Source organism: Pipistrellus kuhlii, unplaced genomic scaffold (assembly GCF_014108245.1).
Source record: "Pipistrellus kuhlii isolate mPipKuh1 unplaced genomic scaffold, mPipKuh1.p scaffold_m20_p_20, whole genome shotgun sequence".
Taxonomy (NCBI): Eukaryota; Metazoa; Chordata; class Mammalia; order Chiroptera; family Vespertilionidae; genus Pipistrellus; species Pipistrellus kuhlii.
In genome coordinates, this window is record NW_023425516.1 from 7,959,050 (window position 1) to 7,977,424 (window position 18,375).

General features: G+C 43.1%; 1 protein-coding gene across 3 annotated transcripts in view; it reads left to right on the forward strand.

The window, feature by feature from the left end:
• The first annotated feature begins 3,508 nt into the window (after positions 1-3,508).
• SNX19 (sorting nexin 19) overlaps positions 3,509-18,375 on the forward strand; it is a 30,784-nt gene continuing 15,917 nt past the window's right edge. Inside the window, exons 1-8 of one of the 3 annotated variants that reach the window (XM_045585435.1) lie at positions 3,509-5,734; positions 7,869-8,007; positions 9,034-9,134; positions 9,536-9,655; positions 11,755-11,885; positions 13,089-13,185; positions 13,621-13,801; positions 16,591-16,720. In XM_045585435.1, the coding sequence (XP_045441391.1) occupies positions 4,034-5,734; positions 7,869-8,007; positions 9,034-9,134; positions 9,536-9,655; positions 11,755-11,885; positions 13,089-13,185; positions 13,621-13,801; positions 16,591-16,720 (2,600 nt within the window). In that variant the 5' untranslated portion in view covers positions 3,509-4,033. Of the gene's footprint in view, positions 5,735-7,868; positions 8,008-9,033; positions 9,135-9,535; positions 9,656-11,754; positions 11,886-13,088; positions 13,186-13,620; positions 13,802-16,590; positions 16,721-18,375 lie in introns of those variants that run through there. The other 2 variants (XM_036448949.2, XM_036448953.2) reach the window with 2 other exon arrangements.

Genomic DNA, 18,375 nt, shown 5'->3' on the forward strand with positions numbered 1-18,375 from the left:
TATTTGTTTAGGCGCCATGACAGAGAAACACAAGCGCAAGTCATGATCTCTGCCCTTCAGTAATTCACAATCTTATTAGAGCCAGTGGGTGATAAAAGCGCAGTAATGACATCAGAATGTAAGGCAACAATACAGAGAGGAACAGAGGCCATTGCTAGGGTGATTTTCCAACAATTAGTAAAAAGAGCATGTGCTATGAATTAAATTTAAAATATATGTGTGGGAGTAGCTGCTTCATGAGTATGGCATCCCTTCCTATTTTAAAGGAAGCTGAGTTCCGTGTGAACTGTGTACTACGCTATGATATTTGAGGCACAGAACAAGGGAGGCCCTAAGTGTACCGTGCTTTGATATGTGAGACATTCTTTATTGTACAATGTGATTTATTTCTGTATGCCTCCGTTTTGTAATAGGTAAATTATTAGAATAATACATCTTGCCATAAAATATTACTAGAAGATCAAATGATCAGGTGACATTTATTGCTATTTTCTGTAAAGAACACAATCTGCCAGACGTAGGATATTATTCAGTGCTAAAAATTCATGAGTTATCAAGCCACAGCAAGGTCTGGAGGAGACTTAACTATATTACTAGGTGAACGAAGCCAATCTGAAGAGGCTACATTCTGTATGATTTCAACCACGTGACGCTCTGGAAATGGCAACACGATGGAGATAATAAAAAGGCCAGAGGTTGCCAGTGGGGATGTATGTGTACAGCACAGAGGACTTGGAGGTCACTGAAACTCTTCTGTATAATACTTTAATGGTGGCTGCATGTCAGTGCACATTTATCAAAACCATTAAAAGTGAACGTAAGAGTGAGCCCTAATTAATGTCAACTACGGACTTCCAGCGATGGTACTGTATCCATGTAGGTTAATCAACTACAACACATGTACAGGATGTTGGTAGTAGAAAAGACTGTGCATGTGGGGGTGCAGAGAGCATAAGGGAACTCTTGGTACTTTCTGTTCAATTTTTCTGTGAACCTAAAACTACTCTAAAATATTAAGTCTGGCCCTAGCTGGTTTGGCTCAGTGGATAGAGCATTAGCCTGTGGACTGAAGGGTCCCGGGTTCGATTCAGGTCAAGGGCACATGCCCTCATTGAGGACTTGAAACTCAGTAGGGGGTGTGCAGGAGGTAGCTGATCAATGATTCTTATCATTGATGTTTCTCTCTCTCTCTCTCTCTCTCTCTCTCTCTCTCTCTCTCTTTCCCTTCCTCTCTGAAATCAATAAAAAAAAAATAAATTAAAATAAAATAGTAAATCTACTTTCTGAAGAACAAGCTCTGCAGAAAACAGAGAGGCTGCAGCCGAAGTCCTGACTCCTGAATGATTACATTATGACCGGGGGTGAAGCAGCAAAGGGTCACAATACACTATATAGAAATATTTTCAACCATCATTTATCTTACCACGTTACTAAACAGTTTCTGAGGCACTGGACTAAGCGCTAAGGGTCTAAAATTAATTCAACCCTGACCCTGGTCTTGCGGAGCTCACCGTGTAATGGGACAGAGAGACCTGCAAACATACAGTTGTGCTAAGTAGCAGTGCCTCAACGCAGCAAATGTAAATTGCTCTGGGAGCCCAGGGAGAGATGAAAATTAGCCTGGAGGGGACTGCTGGCTAACACTCAGTGAACCAGAGCTCAGCCAGCCATTATTCACTGGTACCTGTACACGCATGTGCATTAAGTGGCATTGCACCAGGAAACAGGGAAACAAGAGTGAGCCAGATGACAAAGCTCCATTTGGAGAGGGAGATTACAGTTTAAAAAGCCCCTATTTTAATTACTGAAGAATATGATTGTTAAGCAGAACCAGGAAACCGCTTTCCAACAAGAGCAATTCATAAGAAAAAAATATTTTATGTTCAAATCACAGACTACTAACATTAAGGAGAACTTTAATTGCGTTCTGTTACAACAGTTTTCAAATCTAGTTACACATTAGCACCACACAGCAACCTTTTACTTAGCATCCATACCCACTCTTAAGCAGACCAATGAAATCGGAATATCTGGCAATTGGAAGTAGGTATAAGTGGTTTTTAAATATCCCCCAGGTGATTCTGGTGAATAGTGCGGGGTTGAAAATGCCTACTGACCTAATCTTGTCTTTTTATTGATTACAAATCAGTATCTCAAGGTTGAGGACAAGATTATAGAGCTAGTCAATATGACAAAATCCATAATCCACCATACAACTTAAGAACTACAATGTTACCAATAGCTTGTATGTATCTACACAATCCTCCAAGTCCTGTTCCCCAACTAATAATCACTACTCCAAATTGTATGATTGCCTTTTTTTGTTGTTAGTTTATGCCACATGCAGGTACTGTTTACCTCAATAGCACAGTGATGTAGCTTGGCCTTGAACTCCACAAAGAGGGTATTTACCAAATGTAGTCTTAGGACCTTGCTAATCAAAGTTTAACCTTTGAACAAAAGCAGAAGCATCACCCAAAACCTTGTTGGAAATGCACAATCTGGGGCACTAGCTCGGATTCGCTAAATGAGGATCTTCATTTTAACAAGGTACCACATGTTCAGGTTTCATAAGCTCTGTTCTAAAGACTTGTCACTTAGACTTTTCTAAGTTGTTATACTAGTACATGTAGCTGTGGTTTTTTGAATGAGCACTTAGGATGTTTCCAGGGATTTTTTTATATTATGAAAAATATGTAAATGTATTTTTGAACAATCTTATATGTCTCCTAGTGCACAGGGGAAGAATTTTTGTAGGTTACATATCTAAAAGTGGGATTTATGGAAAATAAACTACAGAAAAGTTTGTTCAAGTGCCAAATAGTTTTCCAAAGTATTATGAATTTTACACACCCACCAAAGTGTGTAATTCTCTTGATTTAGATTTTTCTGATTTACTAATAAGTTTAAAAATAATTTTAAATGTTTTCTTACCATAGTTCCTTTTCTGTAGAATGCCTATTTATTTATTTCACCAGTTTGTTTATCACGTTAGTTTGATGCTTTCTTATTGTGTATAGTTTTAAAAAAATATTTAGATGTATGAATGTTTTCAATCACAATGCATTTCCGATTTTTGGAAAGAAACTTTCCAATGCTTCCAATCTTTCCAAAAATCTGGACTTTTTTAAAACGCCGCGGGACGCGGGAAAAATTGTTAGAAATCAGGACTGTCCCGCCAACACCTGGACGATCTGGACACCTTAAGCAGGGGTCTTCAAACTTCTCTCATTATGAGAATCACCTGGTGGAGGTGTTAAAACACAGATTCCTGATAGCACTTCTTATAGTTGGGATCCGGGAATCTGTGTTTTAACAACTCCACCAAGTGATTCTCATAATGAGAGAAGTTTGAAGACCCCTGCCTTAAGGTAATTTGGGGGCTTAAAATGAGAACATTTTCTCATAGTGCTGTCGTGGCGTCTCCTGAACACCAGGGGGCGCCGAGCAGCGCCGCGCCTCCGGGGGAAGGGGGCGCGGCCACTCTCCCAGCATGCCTTGCTCCCGCCCACGGCGACCCGGAAGCTGTCGCCGGTGGCCGCAGGCCGGCCTCCCTGCAGGGCATCTGGGCTGCGGAGCCCAGTCTCCCGCCCGGGGCCGCCCCAGCTCGGCGGAGAGCCTCTGCGAAGCGCGCCTGCGGAGCCGACGGAGGCCACATCCAGCGCCCAGTGCACCCGGGCTCGATCTGGGCCCGCCGCCCGCCCGCGGGGGTGAGATCCCCGCCCAGGTTGGGTGTCTGTGAGTTTGGGGAGGGAGCCCTGCGGCCCCGCCCCGCCTCCTGAGGCTGCGAGGAGCCCAACACCCCAACATGCGGGCTGCGGAGGTACCCCGGAGAGCGGCGTGGCCGCCAGCAGCAGCGACAAGTACCAGGACGAGAGGCAGAGCCGCCATCCCTGGGCAGTGCCTGTAAGGACGTCGAGGCCCAGATCCGCGGCCCCATCGCACCCCAGATCCCCTAGTAACCGGGACACAGTTATGCCCCACCCCTAAAACTCCGAGGTGAAATAGAAAAAGAGCGGCCATCCTTCCCACCATGGAGGCAGAAACAGCATCCTCAGCACCAGGGACCCCAGCAGAGCCCAGCGGTGGTGGCCTCAGTGACCTGCTGAGCAGCCGGAAGCTGATGGTGGTGGGGATCCTGCTGGGCTTCTTCCTGGTCACCCACTTCCTGGTCAGTGTGTGGCTTCTCTGCCTCGTGTTTGCCCTGTTCCTGGTGCTGGGAGGGTTGCAGGGTCCAAGCGCCCTGATGGGGGCTTCCGGCCAGCTGCATTTGGAGCGCTTCTTCACCATGGCCCACTGCTCTCCAGACCCCGAGGCAGAGGGGCAGCTGGAGCAGGAGATCCACCGCACCATCCAGATGATTATCCGGGACTTCGTGTCCTCCTGGTATCGCTCCGTGAGCCAGGAGCCAACCTTCGAGGAAGAAATGGAGGCGGCCATGAAAGGGTTGGCCCAGGAGCTGCGGAAAAGGATGGGCATGGTGGACAGTCCTGCTCTTGCCCAGAGGCTTCTGACGCTCTGCGGTTGTCACCTGCAGAGCTACATCCGGGCCAAGGAGGCAACAGCAGGGGAGCAGAGCGGTGCGGTGGAACCCTTCCAGCTCTGGGAGGCTTACTGCAGGGCCACCGCCCCTCATCCCGCAGTCCAAAGCGCCAGCGCTGAGGTTGCCTATACACGTGGCATTGTGAGTGTGTTGCTTCAAGGGCTGGTGCCAAAGCCCCACTTGGAGACTCGGACAGGACGCCATGTCGTGGTGGAACTCATTACTTGCAATGTGATCTTGCCACTGATCGGCAAGCTGTCAGATCCCGACTGGATCCACCTCATCCTCGTGAGCATCTTTTCCAAGGCCAGAAGTGCTCCAGGAGGAGCGGTTAAACCGCCCTGCCCAGCCAGTGCTCCAGAGCAGCCCTCGGTGCCCACATCTCTGCCCCTGGTTGTTGAGGTACAGAGTCTGCCAGAAGCCAGAGCCCCTTCTCCAGCTGCAGCCCAGCTGCCCCTCAACAGTGATGAGCCAGAGGGACAGGTACGCTCCTCCCCAGAAGTTGAAGAAGGCCACGAAGCTATAGAGGGAGATTTGGGCGGAATGCCAGAGGAAAGAAAAGTAGGAGACAACTCATCTCATTTCCTGCAGCCAGATATCCGAGGCCCTCTCTTCTTATGTGAGGACACAGAGCTGGAGTCTCCCTTGTCCGAACTTGGCAAAGAAACCATCATGCTCATGACCCCAGGCAACTACCTGTCCGACAGGCTCCAGGATGCCCTGTGTGCCCTAGGGGGTTCCCCGTCTCTGCAGCCTAAGGATGATGAGGGTTCTGAAGGAATGGAAGGAGCAGAGGCTGAGGAAGGCTCAGGAACAGAAAAAGAGACAGGCCTGGCCTCCATGTTGAATTCCTGCCCAGAGATCCAGATTGACACAGCAGACAAGGAGGTGGAGCAAGATGTCACCTCTCTGACGACTTTGCTGGCGAGTCCAGAAAGGACGTGCCCACCACGTCCCTCCTGCTTAGAGAAAGATCTTACCAATGGTGTGAGCTCCCTCGATCCTAGTCTGCCACCGGTCCTGCTTTCCTCCTCCCCAGCTGGTCCCCTCAGCTCAGCAACCTTCAGCTTCGAGCCCCTGAACAGTCCAGATGGCCCCGTTGTCATCCAGAACCTGCGTATCACCGGCACCATTACTGCTAGAGAGCACAGTGGCACGGGATTCCACCCATACACGCTCTACACGGTGAAGGTAACAGGACTGGAGATGTGGTCACCCTCTCTAGGCTTGGAATGGGTTTGGAAAGCCGTTAGTGCAGCTAAGGCTCTCAAGGAGAGAGTCTACTCTTTGCTATGAGTCCGAAGTTCATCTGTAAAACAGAATAGTTTTCCATGCAATACCCACATACACAATCCTAGAATTTCAGGGCTGTGAGGATACCGAGGGTCATATTTTTGAGTGGTTCCCAAAGTATAGAGCCTTGTCCAGAAATTCTCTCTTCATGCTTTTTCCCTGCTAATTTATTTATTTTTAATAATTATGAACTTTTTAAATAACTTGATTTGAGAGAGAGAGAAACATCCATGTGAGAGAGTAACGTTGATCAGTAGTCTCCCCTGCACACCCTGACCAGGATTTGAACCCGCCACCTTTTGGTGTATGGGATGATGCTCCAATCAACGGAGACACACTGGCCAGAGCAATTTACTTCTTTTTAAAATACTAGTATCTTCTTGTTTTGGAAGGAAGATTATTTACCTATATATTCCTCAGAAGACAGTAAAATCCTCATTTGCAGAAATGATATAAAGGGAGTTTATGTGTCAGATGGATGGTTCCATTAGGGCAACAATTTCCTAAAACAGATTTTAGGATAGGCTTTCTCCAAGTCTCCTGAGAGCTGTATTTTTTAAAAATCCTAGGACCCCACTTAGGAAATTCTTACTCAGAATATGGGAGAGGCTGTCAATATACATATATATTTAAAAAGCAGCCCAAGTGATTTTGAGGTGTAGTCAGGTTTGGGAATGTAAGTATTGATAGTGCCCCTCAAAGAGTAGAATACTCCATGGAAAGCATTATAACTCCAAAGTACTCCCAAGTTTGGGAGTTCTACCTGGAATTCCACCTGTTTCTTACCTAAGCCTCTTCCTGGACTGATGGACTGCTTTGCTCATGTCAGTTCATAATGACTACCTCTCCCTTTCTCCATGACTCTAGAAATTTTTAAAACATCAGCCTCATATCCCACCAACAAGGGAGATTATTTCTTACATCACTTGCCCACAGTATAGTACCTCCACCAAACAACAGTAATGAGAATAAGCATATACATTGTTCTTCCATAGTGTTTCACTGTAATTTAACTACTGGGTCCAAAAGTCTTCTATACTAAGCTGTACCTTTTTTTTTTTTTTTTAATATATTTTATTGATTTTTTTACAGAGAGGAAGAGAGAGGGATAGAGAGTTAGAAACATTGATGAGAGAGAATTATAGATCAGCTGCCTCTTGCACCCCCTACTGGGGATGTGCCCGCAACTAAATTACATGCCCTTGACCGGAATCGAACCTGGGACTTTTCAGTCCGCAGGCTTATGCTCTATCTACTGAGCCAAACCGGTTTCAGCTAAGCTGTACCTTTCATGCTGTTGAAGGTCTTGGCTCTGGGGAGCATACAGTACAAGTTCTTTTTTTCCCATATACTTCCCTACTAGCATATGAAGACGGCAAACTTTAATCCCTTAGAACATCTCCAACTTTCACATGACTTCTAATATGGATGATGTGTACTTAGGAAAAAAATACTGTTTAGCTCCAAGAATAATAATTTATCTGCCCTGAACAGCAACAAAAAACAACAAACACTTGTCTCTTTAATGCATTCCAGACAATCAAATGATTTTTGTTCATCAGTCATTATGAATTATTTTTCCCCAAACTAATATACATAATCACAGATTGAATATAATGGCAAAATGGTAATCTCCTTATAACACCCAACCCTTTAATTGAGGGGTGAAAGAAGTAGTATTTTTTTTTTTATCAGTGTTGTACCTTCTGTTCTACACTCTGTCTAGGATTTGTAAAGTACTTATGCAGCCATTTTTATAAGTGAAAGTGTTTGCAGGAGGGAGCTTTGAGATGGAAGGAGTAGAGACCAGTAAAACTCATTTTTCCCTTTCTAGGCCATATTATGTTGGAAAATAGATCTCATTCTTTAATTCAGCCACCCTTGGACCTTGAGTTGTTCATTACAACTTAGAGCAGCAATCACATCTGGTAGGTTTGGGAACAGAATAAGATAGATCCCTTCCTTCCCCCTACTCTCCTCTTACTGTGTGGCTTTTGAGCTGATGCAGTAAACAAATTTGTTCATTCAACAGTATGAGACGGCCCTCGACAGCGAGAACAGCAGCAACATGCAACAGTTGGCATACCACACTGTGAATCGCCGCTACCGCGAGTTCCTGAATCTGCAGACTCGCCTGGAGGAGAAATCAGATCTGCGAAAGTTCATCAAAAGTCAGGAGTTTCCCCAGGCCCGGACTGCCTGCTTGCTTTCACATCTAACCACCTTGATCTGAGAGGCTGGGGGCCTGTTGGTTTGTGGGGAGGGTAGAGGGAGAGAAGGCAGCCTTAAGGGTCCTATATGCTGTCACCCCTCCTCCCACTTGCATTCAGGTGGTTTGGAGTTTAGGACTGGACAGCAATGGTCACATTGCTTCTGAGATATTCCTTTGCCATTGAATTCTTTGTCCTGGAGTCTATTTAGTTTAAGCTTAATAAAGAAGCTTTCACATTTCCACTTATGCCTATGAGGTAGCTTGAGGAATTGAATTAACTTTTCCAGATTCATACATTGATTGCTCTTAAATACTAGAATATCCAGAAATTCTTGCCAGCTTTGCTTTAACAAATCAAGTTTTTTAGGTACGCCATGAGACACAGGGACAATAAGAAAATATAATAAAATTTAACTGAAAGGAAGCTAATAAGCAGCAAGTTTATTTTTTAAATAAACGAAGTGTGTTTATTTTAAAAAGCTCACGATCACCCAAATAAACATTTTCATAAGCTTAGGCATAAATTGTGGATTTCAGTTATCATTTTCTTTCTTAATAATAATAGCTGAGCCAAACTTGAAAATATGTGCCAAATTTTCTTCTAAGCACTTTCCACATATTTAGCTCATTGAATTCTCATAACAGCTTATGAGATAAATACTATCATTATCTCCACTTTACGAAAAAGTCCAAGAAAGATTAAGTAACTTGCCTAAGGTCGTTATTATAGGAGGAATTGGAGCCTAAATTTAAATATGGGCAATTGGATTTCAGGGCCCTCATTTGTAACCATTGTAGTGTGTGAGCTCTTCTATCTTAATATTAACATTAATAATGGGAGTAGATCGTATGTATTATATCCCTGGGGTATATTTGGAACTTCTAAAATAAAAAATCACAGGGAAATATATTCAACAGTTCTGCTTTGTTGTTTTTAGTTAAGTTCTGTTAAGTGATTATACTTTTTTTCTTCTTTTTTTCTAAGATGTGAAAGGTCCTAAAAAGCTCTTTCCAGATCTCCCATTTGGAAATATGGATAGTGACAGAGTAGAAGCCCGTAAGAGCCTCCTGGAATCATTTCTAAAGGTCAGCATCCTTCTGTTTTGGCTCTATGTTCTTTAAAAAAAAAAAAAAAAAATATATATATATATATATATATATATATATATATATATATATATTTTTTTTTTTTTAATTGGTTTCAGAGAGGAAAGAAGAGGGAGAGAGATAGAAACATTAATGATAAGAGAGAATCACTGATTGGCTGCCTCCCGCACACTCCCCACTGGGGATTGGCCCTCAACTCAAGCATGTGCCCCTGACCGGAATCAAACCCAGGACCCTTCAGTCCACAGGCCGATGCTCTATCTACTGAGCCAAACCGGCTAGGGCTCTATGCTCTTTTTACCCACCAGACATCCAAGCCTCGGTGGGGAGATCTAGGGGACTGGAATTTCTCTTTGAAGTCCTTCTCGTGTCTTTTGCAGCAACTCTGCGCCATTCCTGAGATCGCTAACAGTGAGGAGATGCAGGAGTTCCTTGCTCTGAACACAGATGCTCGTATTGCCTTTGTCAAGAAACCGTTCATGGTCTCCAGAATAGACAAGGTACTATACGCTCAGCTTTATTTCTTACCAGAGTGGAGGCAGTGCTTTCAAAATAAGGGAGGCGGAGGGTGGTGAGAGGCAACACAGATAAGTTAGTAGAAAAACATGGACTAGGATTTTCAAAACCTATTCCCAAATATTGGTTGGATATCAACTTGTCGAATTACAGTGAGCAACTTTGAGGATACATTATCCCTGACACTCTAAATGTACGCATATCTACTAGGGACCTAGTTATTCTAGTGGCGGGATGTAAGAATAGATCTATACCTCATAGATAGGTGGGAACAGGAAAGTCCTTCCTGGAGGTGAAAGTCATTCCCAATGTTGGTTACTCAGGAAAGAAACCCCTAAGTAGGACACCAAGCTGGATTTAGATCGGTGTTGTCATTCTCTGCTGGAGAACAGTGTGGGTAGACTTGTACCTTCTTCAATAGGGTATCTCAGGACCTTTGGAGATGGTAGGAGAAGGACGTTTGTGTAACACATTAGAGACTGCAAGCAGTGATCACCAACTGATTTTACAGTCCCCAAGGCAAAAGTGTGAGGTTTATGTTTATCCAAGGATGTCTTATATTTTTTAAAAAGTTAGAAAACACTGGCTTGTTGGCAGAAGAGAGGCCTCTCTCTTCTCATCTAGCCTTCAGGGGATAAAATGATAAAGTGGGATTTCACATGGTTGGAGTTGGGAGACATTTACTGCTCTGGTGAAAGAACTGCAAACTAGAGAGGGTTGCACAAGGTAAAAATCCTCAAAGTTCATTCACTGATTCTTTCAGCATCTACATACTGCTTGCCTGTTTAACGCTGTGTGCTATACTGGCTGTTCATGATACAATAGTGAACAAAACAGATAAGGATCTTAATTTTAATAACTCGCAGGTTCAAATTTTGTGAGCCTAGAGAGCTAGTTATATTGTCTAAGCCACATTAAGCATATTCATGCTACCTTCTGTGTTCTTTCCCTAGATTGTTATGCCTTAGTCTTTTTTTTTTTAATTTAATATATTTTATTAGTTTTTACAGAGAGGAAGGGAGAGGGACAGAGAGTTAGAAACATCAATGAGAGAGAAACATTGATCAGCTGCCTCCTGCACACCTCCTACTGGGGATGTGCCCACACCAAGGTACATGCCCTTGACCGGAATCGAATCTGGGACCCTTCAGTCCACAGGCTGATGCTGTATCCGCTGATCCAAACTGGTTATGTCTGTTAGACCCTAGCCTTTACTGTGCTTTTACTTAACCATTACAGCCTTGTCTTAGCTATGCTAGTTCCTTGTTGAGGATTAACCAAGAATGGGTTAAAGAAGTCCCGTTGTTGCTCTGAGCCAGCAGTATTAACTGATGAGAGGCATCGAAGGGAAAGTAAATGTTTCTTCAATATTTAGGGTTTCATTTGTTTGTGCATTTTCTAGCAAATATCTATATCATTTTCTCATTCTGGAAAATAGAATTCTTACTTTTCATTGAGGATTATTTTATTGGTCTTTCTGAGTAGAGAAGTTTATATCAATTTCAGATTTCTTAATCTGGACCTGAGTGATTTTTGTTATTCTTTCTGTCCTAAAGAAGAAAAATTGAATTAACTGGAAGAGCCAGCTCTTTACTCTGTGTGAATTACACTGAACGTGTTTATATTTTACTTGTTTCTAGACATAGTTTGTGTTTTTACAATCTTCATTCTTTCTGTTCTTCATATATTTCCACCTATATTACTTCTGCTTATTCACATCTTGGTGAAAGAGTCAATTTGGAAACTAAAAGTCATTCTTTTACGTACAAAGAAAGAAATTGGAAGTGAAAAATATTTCACCATCCTTCCGAACACCCAGATTTTTATTTATCCTATTGTTTGTTTCATCCTCTTTCCCCATGCCATTGTTTATCTTACTCTGTGAGAAAGAAGTTTTTTATGGACAAAGAGAAAAGGGAGAATAGTTGCCACTAAGTTATTAGCTGGTCTCTAACTATGCTGATGGATAGGGCTCCACTAGATAGCCTAGCTGTCTTCCCATCCTGATTGCATAAAGCACCGTGAGGACACTGCTCATTTGGTGGTTTCCGTCTGACTCTGCCTGCACCTCTGACCCCTGCAGATGGTGGTGAATGCTATCGTGGACACTTTGAAGACAGCATTTCCTCGCTCTGAACCCCAGAGCCCCACAGAGGAGCTGAGTGAGGCCGAGACAGAAAGCAAGCCCCAGACAGAAGGCAAGAAGGCTGGCAAGTGAGAAGCCCTTCAGTCGCCCAGGGACTCTTGCCCAGTTCTCAGGTTGATTCCCAGTCCTCAGCCAAAGCCCATCCCCAACTCTCAAGCTCTAGAAGAGAAGAGGTGGGCCATACATATTAGTTTTTATGCACAGCCAGACCTTGAACTCTTCAGTGCTCAACTGAAAGGAGCCTGAGATCCTGCATAGGCAACTCTGCGGAGTGTTTATCTTGCCATGAGAACCCAGGGCCCAACTGATCAGGGATTTGTGATTAGCAGGAAATCTCTAGAATATGGATCCTCTCCTTTTGTGTTTTCCTGGAAAATTGAGATGTTCTTTCCTATTAAGAGCGAAGGCTTATAATTGATCTCTGTTTGCCATCTTTTCTGGAAATCTTGGCTCAGGGGTTGCATATGCTAGCAATAAACAGGGAAGGGCTCTAATGGATACCTGCAGTGCCCATTCTAGTAACTGGTTGTGACTGCTGCTCTCCTGCACCAGGTCTCAGATTTCCCTGGCAGTACTCAGAGCCAGCATGTGGAAAGGAAGGGCACCACCCCTACCCTTACTGGAAACTTCACATCTGTATATGGGCCATGATGGGGAGAGAGAGAATGTGGAGTGCAGTGTTTGTGTGTGTCTGCTTGAATGGCCAACTGTCTATGTTCATGTTGCATGGGCCGTCAATAACACAATTCTTAGCCTTTTTTTCCTGGGCCTGTGCTTTGAAGTGTGACCATGGACCCATGCTCATGAGAATCCTATCCTTTGAAACGCTGAGGTTTGGACTTGGAGTCTCTTCCCCGGTTTTATTTGGAACACAAGGGGAATAAGATAAGTGGATGTGCATAAAGGTCCTGACAACAACAAATGCCACTTGTATGACCTTCAACAATATTTAATGAGTGTGTAGAGTGTGCTAGCACTCTTATGGCCTCTGGGAATATGACAGACTGGTCCCTATTGCATTAGCTAAACCCCTTTTATAGATGCCCTGTAGACAGCCTAGTGCAAGAATTGCACTGTGTAGTAAAGACTTTCCAAAACATAGGTTGTTTGAAAGATTTCCGGGCCAGGTCCGTTCTGGCAGCTCTGAGCTCTAGAAACTCCCAGAGTAAGCGTAGGCATATTCGTTTTGAGTATTAATACTTGTAAGCCCTTTATATGCTAGGGCAAGATCATGAATTACATTGTGTTTCTGCTCTTTGTTTCTATACCAGGTCCAGATTGAAGTTCTCATCTAGTAAGATCGCTCCAGCGCAGAACTTGGCCAACGCACAAGAGAAGGTTCTCTATGGTCTCCAGGAAGGCACTGTGGTGAGAAACTCCCAGAGAGCTCCTGGCATAAGCTGCCAGGATGTGGCTCCTGCAGTTATAGGCACTTGAGACCTTCTCCAAAGTCAGAGAAGACTTAGGCGCCTGCTAAAGGGCTTACCAGCCTTTGGGTCTCTGATATCTAGTATAAAAGTATTTTCTGCAAGGTCGGCTTCTCAAGGGCCATGGGGGTGGGATAATGTATGGCAGAATGAGAAAGAAAACCCATTCCTGGGAGAGATCAGAGAACCCGGAAGTGTTTGTGGCAAGTGCAAATACAAAGGCATTGGTTTACTTGCAGCATTGCTAAGGTGGTCACGTCAGTTGGGTCTGTGCTCTCGATACATTTTCAGGGAAGGAACGGGGAAAACCTAAAGAACTTTGGTTGCTCCTCTACTTTCTGCACTCCATGTGACGTGCTGCTGACTCTTGCTTCAGGAGTCGGAGGTCCTGTCCATGTCTGGGATGGAAGCCTTTATTGAAAAGCAGACAAAATTACTAGAAATGCAGCCAGCAGACGCCCCAGAAAAAGATCCGGAACATACCCCCAAAGGCTGTGTGGATGGTGACGTGTCAGATGCAGCCGCGCCAGCCCAAGACCTCAGCAACAGTGACCCTGGTGAGTGACAATATCTCACCACACAGAAGGGAGCCAGAGCCCCGTGCACTTGGGACTTACGATAGTTGGGATTCATCATTTTAATTTATCTTCTGTTCAGCTAAGTAAGCCATGTGTTTGAGGTACTGTGCTGATTTCCAGGATGCAAAAAAGAGTACGACACAGTCCCCAGAGCTGAGCTAAGCCGAGTAGAGCCAAGCAGAGGAACGGGGCAAAAAAGGCACAGAGTTCCATCCAGCAAAATAAGACCCATGTTTGTAGTCTCATTACCTTGTTGAAGCTCTTTTCAGCATGCTTCAGCCATTTGAACTGCTTTTACCTATTCCCCTAGTATCTGTGGTACCACTTTCCTGGTTGGTCCCTTCTCGGCCACTTTTGTTAGCTCCCTTCTTAGCCTTCCACAGCGTTATTGTTGGCTCTCTGTTATTACTCTGTACACTACCTGGTGATCTCATTAGTACTATAGGCTTGAACTCTGACACATGTACCGTGATGCCTAATATCAGATGTATTTCCACCCACTCACCTACTGGAAATCTGCAGTGAGATATTCCATAGGGCAGTGCAAAATGGAATTCATAGTTTCCCTGGATCTGTCCTTTTCATTTTATTTATTGCCATGGCAACCGACACCACCCAGTTACTAGAGAAAGAGCAGGGAGAGAGAAGAGGTGAGGATACTTCTCTGTCCTTACAAGCATTGGAGGCAGGGCAGGTTTGCTTCTCAGAGGAATGAAGAGAAAAAATTTTGGAGTCGTGGAGATTAGTATGTTTGCTAAACTATAATTTATATGAAGAAAAATGTTTAATTCCATCAAGATAAAGGCTCCCACTGAAAATAAAGATCATGGAATCTTATGCTCACAAGAAAATAAGAAGTTTGATTTCATCATTGTTTCTCAGGCGCCTGACCTCTGCTCTATGGACCTCAACTTAGCTGTTTGAAAAATGGAATTTACAACCCCGTTTCTTACATATATCTCACTTCTTAAGTAAATGAAGTATTTTGACACCAAAAGCATTAGAAAACTGTAAGAAATTATAAATAAGAGGGAATGGGTAAAACAATAATAATCCAGCCCATATCTCGGTAAATTTTGAACACCATATTGCTAAAGGAATATTTTATTGCTTCCTATCCTTTTGGCTAAGATCAAGTCTACAGGAGTAGTTTATGCCTGAGCAGCCATTTTTCTAGCCCTAAATGCTCATTGATAGAAATGTTATAATTTTTTTCAAAAGTACCTGCTGCCTTGTTTTGCCTTCTCTTATTTTGTTATGACTAATTGTCACCACATGGTGGCAGCTCTGTGTAAATACTAACCCTGAGAAAGTAATAGAATTCAGGAGGATGACTAAGATTCAGAGTGATGCTACTTACCAAGGAACTCAATAGCCCATTTTTGAACAAATGACTAGAAAGCAAATACATCAGCTCCCATGCCCCCTTGAAATACAGTGCAGAAGAAAGAAAACATTTTTTTTTGGATAGGATTAAGAAGGTAGGTTTTATTTCTAATAGACTCACCCAAATCTGAAGTCATTTATGTTCTAAAGAATCCTTAAGGGAGGAGAACTTGGGAAAGCTAAGAGAATACCCATTGGTCCTAAACTAAAAATTATTGTTGACAATTAATTATATTATTCACAGCAATAGCATCAGATAGCTAAGATTCATTCTGGAACATTTTGTGCTCCTGAGACCCCTTAACAGGGTTAAAGAACAGATACTTCCATCCATACCTACCTCTGTTCAGGAGACCTCAGTGTAGCGTGGGTGTGAGCTCATTTGTGGCCAGTCTTTGGAATAGAAATCAGTCACTGTTTTTGGCATTTTCCCAAAGGTGTAGTGCTTTACCTAGCACCACATGCCGTCTCAAAAACAAACTGAAGCTTCCTGGATCCCAACCCAACAGCTCTGTGTAATGGAGTTGCTTTCAAAGCACTTTTTAACAGGAGGAGAATCCCAAATCTTTTCCCAATTCTGCTGCCCACACATTGCTCTGATGCCTTGTGGAGGCGAGTGGAATATAAGTGTGGAAGAGACTGGGCCTTGCCAGTTCCAGTTAGTCACCAGTTGTGAGCACTTACCTGGAACAAAATGTATCTCTTCCCTGGGGGAAATACAAAGGAAACACAACTAGGCAAAATAATTGTGTACAAAGTATTTTTTAAAAGGTCAGAATGTTTTACTAAGTGACTAACATAAACAAAAGAATTGTGAAGAAATACAGAGCCTATCACTGAACTTTTAGATATGAAGTATCTTTTGATATAAGAACTGATGGATTACAAAAATACAGGATAAGATAAAGTGCATTGAAAGATGTCCTCAAGTATGTCTTTTCTGAATTTTTATTTTATTTATTTATTTATTTTATTTTATTTTTTTTTATTTTTTTTTCCATTTTTTTATTTATTAAATTATTATCTGTGTACATATTTTAACATTGCCCCTCCCCCCATACATACCCTCCCTCCCCAGAGTTTTGTGTCCATTAGTTGTACTTATATGCATGTATACAAGTCCTTTGGTTGATCTCTTATTTTATTTTCTTATATATTTTATTGATTTTTTTTTACAGAGGAAGAGAGAGGGACAGAGAGTCAGAAACATTGATGAGAGAGAAACATCGATCAGCTGCCTCCTGCACACCCCTCACTGGGGATGTGCCCACAACCCAGGTACATGCCCTTGACTGGAATCGAACCTGGGACCCTTCAGTCTGCAAGCCGATGCTCTAACCGGTTTCGGCCTGAGTTACTTTTGATGCCTTTTTATTCTCCAGGAACAGAGACAGAGTTAGCTGACACAGCCCTAGATCTGGTCCTCTTGCTGCTGATGGAACAGTGGAGATGGTTGTGCACCGAAAACATGCAAAAAGTTCTTCATCTTACCTTTGGGACCCTCATTCAGAGGTAAGACTGGTGAGTCCCTCACAATGAGTCTCACATTGGACAGGGGTGGCCATAATACTGCATTCTCCACTAGGAAGGGGAAGGGAACTTGTGGTCATAAAGAAGGTAGAGTCTGCTACGGAGGTACAGAAATGAAGACTGCCAGGAGAGGACCAGAAAGCTTGAATTAATCACCTTGTTTGAATTGACTCTGCTTCTGAAGGACTTCTGAGTCACAGACACTGCCTGTGATTTTAAAATACTTCATCCGATCTTTTCCTACTCCAGGATCAATTCTCCATCCGGTTATACCCTTAAGCCCTGAATTTTTCACCTTTTCTCAGTGGACATTTCTCTTACCTGATAATATATAGCCAGTGATAATCAAAACAAGAAAGATGAGGGGAAAAACAGATCGGTGCTCTCAAAGATTATTTTCTCAGAACGGGGTGTAAATGTTTACAATTGAAGAAGCGCTTAATTGCCACAGGATGGCAAAGAATAGGATACTTGGATTTAAAACTTGGGTTTTATAAGTTAGGCTTTATAATCCTAATACCATTTGAAACTCCAGGAAGTTTTGTATACAGAGTTCAAAGTCTTTGGCTGCTGACTTCCTAACCGTGAAACATGCAAGCTTTGCTAAACTGAAGGCCAGACACTGTCTCTGAACCAGACACACCTAGTGCTTGAGGGTTAGCCACTTGTTTTGATCTCTCTCTCATGAGACATTCTGGCACATCACAAAATAAGAAGCCAAATCCTGACCTCTTCTGTAAGCATGTGGCTCATGCTAATAGGCACTCCAAAAATAAAAACTTCTTTTAAAATAAGTATGGCTCCAGCCTACAACATGTAGAAAATCCATCACCGACAGGTAGTTAAATCTCCCTTTTCACACACAAAGTTGCATGGGATCAGGGAGGCTTCATACATTTTAATCAGAAAGTAACTAAGTGGAAAAAGGGTCCACATTTATCTTTGCTGAGTGTTTCTCATATGCTAGCCTATTTTCTTATAGCATGCTAGTGAGGTAGGTACTTCAATTACAAAATAAAGAAATAAAGCTTGGCAAAGTCAACTAACTTGCCAAAGGCCATAGTTTAATGACTCGCCTGGAGTTTGAAGCTGGCTATATATAACTCCAAAGCCAGTGTGCTTTTCCCTACATATTATAGCCTGGAGATTGGCTGTATATGAATCCCATATATTTCAACTGTGAAACCCACATATATAATCGTGGCTAGTCTCTATGGCGCTTCCCCCCTTGTCCCTTCTCCACATGTAGGAGTGCTTTTTCTGAAAGGGCAAATACGAACGTATATTCTGCACTTCATATCCTTCTGTGGTTCTCTGTTGTCAACTAAAGTGACTTTCCCAGGGGTCCCTGGGGTGCCTCAGAAGCCACTTAGAAACCCAGGGAAACTAAGTGGACCCTGTCCAATCAAAGCAGGTTCTTTTGGGTTAATTTAGTAGGAAACAAAAAATATAGATGAGTCAGGAAAATTTCAAAAGATTGAGATTCATATATAGAAAAGCGAGGAAGACATTTCCCTGAAGTTTAAATAACTCAACATTAAAGGGCTTGGGTCAGTACCAAATAGAGAGAAACACATATTTGGGGAATTATAGGCACATCATTGAAGAGGTGGTACGATGTGCAGCAAGGGTTCGTG